General features: G+C 40.1%; 1 protein-coding gene across 1 annotated transcript; it reads left to right on the top strand.

Annotated features, from left to right (window-relative positions):
* The first annotated feature begins 3,116 nt into the window (after positions 1 to 3,116).
* On the top strand, positions 3,117 to 4,364 carry LOC137995904 (uncharacterized). Its single transcript, XM_068841361.1, has 2 exons — positions 3,117 to 3,340; positions 3,956 to 4,364. The coding sequence occupies exons 1-2, from the start codon at positions 3,117 to 3,119 to the stop codon at positions 4,362 to 4,364; spliced, it is 633 nt and encodes a 210-aa protein (XP_068697462.1).
* Positions 4,365 to 4,863: the final 499 nt, after the last annotated feature.

The raw sequence follows: 4,863 nt of genomic DNA, 5'->3' as shown, positions 1-4,863 counted from the left end.
TCCACATATGCAAGTCTCTGTGTAAGATAGATATTTTTCCTACAGTTTTCCGCGGTCATCCCTGACGTTCAACTGCAGAACTGTCAACACTCGAGGCTACAGTATGACAAGTGAAGAATTCCATTGAAAGAAAGGCCTGGAAATTTCACAAATGGTTCACCTTTTTAGCCCGAAACAATTTCATCGAGTTTCCTTACGTTTTTCTCCTAAGGGCTCGAAGGGCTCTGCGGAAACACTGCTTGTGCTTCACCATTTTATTTCCAAGATACATCCAACGATAAATATCTCATCTCGCGAGTGTCGTGTGAAGATTTCTATTGGTTGAAAATACTGTGGTTGTCAATCAAGCTCACACATGCGCTTTATCGTGACACAGTCCCTTTAAGGCACTATTGATCCTTGGCATGTAAACATAATGCAATGAAAAGATGTCTACGTTGTTGATGCGAGTGAGCACACCAATATGTTCCAAATGCAAAAGTATGTTTTTGAAAATGTATAAAATGCATTGAACCACGTCACACCATAATTTCTCAATCCGTGTGTTGTGAACACGTGGCCCTAAGATAAAACTTCCACGACTTTCCCCTCTATAATGAATCATGACGTTCTCTTCTCCATCATCAGCTCTGACACAACAATGAGAGCACTGTAGATTCCCTGTTATTGCTACTGCACCTGAAATAAACAATTAATCGAGAGTAACTGTCAATACCCCCATGGATCACAAATCGCCAATGGCGTAATTTTAGGTTGCTATCTATGTGCCAGAGAAAATTAGGATGTTGTACTCTGTAAGGTCTACTTGGAATTTGCTGTGCCCAGTGGCAGGCTCGACCAATAGGATCGAGGTTGATCAGGGGATCTCGCACCCCCCATCTGTAAACCCAGATGCCACGCTCCCCACAACGGGGCATTGACAAAAGTTCCTCTTGGACCCTTTCTTGCAAGTCTCCATCCTGAATGGAAGAATATGCTAAAAATGAAGCTGGTATCTCAAGGTCATCGGCCCTTCTTCGTATGGTCCATCCGGAAACACCCAAAATGCTTACAACATTGTTCCAAGAAAAATGACATGAACGCAAAAGCAGTATCTGTTCTCTGGAGATTTCATAAGCTGGACGGCCAATGACACCAGTATGCTGGATAGTAGCCCTATGACAAATCTTTGATCAATTGTAGTTCTCTGGCAAGATTCCTAATGTCATTAACTTCATTTTGTGAAAAATGAGTTGACCCTTTAATAAAAGTAAGGATCTGGTGCATGTGGCGAATTGAACCACCCAATCTGAGAAGCAAAAATTCTGCATTCTCCCTGTCCAAAGGGGTACCGTTACACCTATCTATTTCTTGCAACAGTTGCAAAATAGATGACACGAACTGCTGCCATTGCCTGTTGGTGTCTTGCCTGATCACAAGAAAAAAAAAATCGTAATAAGGTAAATAATTATTTAAGCTTAAATATAATGCACTGTATAAAATTATTTTTGGTATCACGACATCTAAATTACAGACTAACATGAAAGAGCTATACTTTGCACAGGAGAAAAGGTAAAAAATTGAACGACCACAACAACCACTCAAACCTTTCCACATAGATCGTAGTAAACAACAGAAACTTGAGATTCTTTCGTGGCGTCATTGCGTGCATGTAAAAGCCAAGTTGTACCATGTGAAGATGCACGAAATACGTTGAACGGCATGGACCCGTCAAAGTGGGAAAAAAACTTTTGAAGAACATATGACAAGTGAAAGAAAATAGTAGAATCAAGTGACTATTAGGGCTGAAATTTGCGAACTTAAAAGAAATCTTTTCACTTAACTACGACAACTAAACCAAAATGTCCACTTCTTTGGAGGATAGTAACTTGGGGAATAGCACGTCATATACACCATTTACACGTAAGACGACTGTCCATTCCATGGTGACAGAATATACATGTCAACCGGCTTTCGAGAGAATCATATTTCCTTTCGAAACCCATTTTGACATATGACATTACTTTTCGAAACTAATTCGTTTCGTTTCGCACATCACAGGAAAATTTTACAAAAAACCGTTAACGTCAATTGTAAAACCCATAATGGGTTTAACAGATTCACATTCTTACTAAATTTCCATTAATGGGAATTTTCTGAGAAGCAATGGGGTAAACAGTTTCCATCAATGGAAAGCGACTTGACAACATCAGTAATGGGTATTTGAATTCCCTTAAATGAATTGTCTACATAAACCATTGATGGTGAAATCCCATTAATGAAAATCAAGTTGATGACACCAGTTATGGGTATCTGAAATCCCATTACTTTTACAAAGAAACCATTTTATAGAAACGTTTTTAAATCCATGCATGTGTATTTGGCATTGCAGTCCAACAGCTATCACGGTTAGCCTAAATAACACTCCATTTAGCCTAGTCAGTTCATTTGTAGTAAGCCTTTTGATCAGGATTAGGGATTTCTGGCTCGCATGGCCCACTGGCTCACTCTGTATCCAAACTCAATTGAATCTCTCCCACTGATGCCCACTCCATTCTCCAATGTTGTATCCCAATGGACACAATCAACTCCACAGCATTGGTTTGGTTCAGGGATGTACAAATAATTGTCACCATCAGAAATGTAGTAATGTATGCACACAATTTTGGTACTGATTTGAACTCTCAACACTTTAGCAAGCCATGGTTCTGGATCACTGCCATTGATCCAAATCATATCATCCAAAGCTGGATAGAAGGGAACAATAACCTCATGCGAAGATCTTGGAAGATTGGGACAAGAAAAATCTGTTGATCATCAACCCTAGGGTACAGTATGACCTTTCTTAAAATATCAGAAACTGGCGCAATCACTCTACTTGCAGCAGGGAGAGCAACAATTCCATATCCAGTACTTAAAGGGTAAGTGACGGCTAAAAAGTCACCTTTTTGGAATACCGTCTAAATACCTCAGGTTACACATTGAAACAGACACAAGGTACTTCAAATGCTTCTTTGTGCTTTTTTTCGCTCGAAAAACTGGTCTAAGTGCAGCTTCGTAAGTCATCCGCCGTGAACGCTTCGAATTTGATCATGTGAACTGATACGTCACACGTGTGTACACCAAGCAAAGTAGACATGGCTGATAGTAGTGCAAGTGAGAGCAGTTCCAACTCAGGGTCCGATTTTTCGGATTTTGAGGCTTCGCTGGAAGGCAAAAATAATGAAAGCGCTTTGGACCCTGTTGGTGAAATCAGGCCCTGGCGATTTGAACCGCCAGGAAGAAATGGAAATCAAGTGCGCGAATCAGACGAAGAACAACAGCCCGTACGCAGCGGCTGCCTCAATCAAGAAAGCCACGAATGCTGAGTGCATTACAGTTGTAAATATTGTATTTGAAAATCAGTCGCGGCTAGATTACAGAATACCCGTCCACACATTAGCATATGAATAAGGTGTATTGTTCTTAACGAGCTTATTAAATATAGGAGCGATCAAGTAAAGAAAATTACATGTGCAGACTCTTGAATTCCATGGGAGCGAAGTGTTTTTATGCAACACTCCTTCCAAAACTTAGGTTTTCATACACTGAAAATATAAAACATGCAAGCTTGTGAAGGTGCTTTGGAAGGATGCATTTTTGAAAGTAGTTTTCCACCTGATACACATTTCTACGCTTTTGGATTGGTTGTAAGTTTTCTAGTATAGTATTGAATTTGGCGAACGATTGAAGATTTCTCAGCTTTTACCGCTGTGAAACGCAATGCAGCAAAAATAGCATTCATACATGTACTTGCAATTAAGCATCCTCTTTATATTGACTTTGTACCTTGTTAAAAGCCCAAAGTTTAAGGTATCTGCCACATTTGTGACAGTTCCAGTGCTGATAACCGTTCATTTTAGCAGCTTGTGTTCTCTATTTCTTCTTCTATTCAATATAGTGATAAAAATTGTGACTGTACTGATTCTTTTATTACAAGGTGCCAGTGTGGAAACTGCCAGTCAATGTGGAGGGAGGAAGAGAACATCTGCTGTCAAGAAGTAGATGCAGCGAAAAATAAAAATTTGGAGCCTGTTACAGTGGAAGAGCTGCAGGCAGAACCCGGATGTATTGTCCAGCATCCAGGATTTGAGGCAGTGTGCCTCAATGTATGGGTTCTGCAGACAGCTTGGCTACAGTACAAGCAGCAGTATGGCTCTTCTGCTTATGAGGGTCCAGAGCACAAGAAAAACCGCCACATTGCCTACAGGCAGCTAGTCAGATGGTGTTGGGGTGCCTTGGGCAAAAATATTTGGGCGCCTTTACCTTCTTGTGCAGTGAATTGCAAATTACGAACGGCGTATTTCACAAGGAAATTGAACATTCCCATCACAACGGAGAGATGATCGAGTTCCTTAAATTTCTAGGTAAGCTGTTATTTTCGGATTTGAACTTCCATGTGTTGCGTGACATGATCTGAGCTGTTTTAGGCGAGACAATCGGCGACACTTTCCATCTGCCGCCAGTGATAAAAAATCATTTCAGTCAAAATTCAGTTTGTTGCATGCTTTCCAAGCGAATTTCAAGCATTAGTTTGCTTATCGTCAGCGAAATGACAGAGAATACAACGGCGAAGTATGTTAAATTTTTGTTTTGTGCGACCCTGTTGACATTAATTCCGGGCGTGCACATGTCATCGTCTCGGTTCTTGTTTTGTATGTAACTTGTTTGTTTTGCAAATTATGCATCTTTTTCGGAGTTAGCGTTAAAATTAACATGTTGAACATGAAATTTGAATGTATTCAATCGTTTGATTATCAACATTGGCCATGGCAAAGTCACGACGATGAAGTGTGTATCGATTGCTTATATTTGTTTCTAAATTACACCTCAAGTGTTGTTAAA

The sequence above is a fragment of the Montipora foliosa genome, chromosome 3, assembly GCF_036669935.1.
Source record: "Montipora foliosa isolate CH-2021 chromosome 3, ASM3666993v2, whole genome shotgun sequence".
Lineage (NCBI taxonomy): Eukaryota > Metazoa > Cnidaria > Anthozoa > Scleractinia > Acroporidae > Montipora > Montipora foliosa.
The sequence above is the reverse complement of the archived record's forward strand: the minus strand, read 5'-3'. Positions and strand labels throughout refer to the sequence as shown.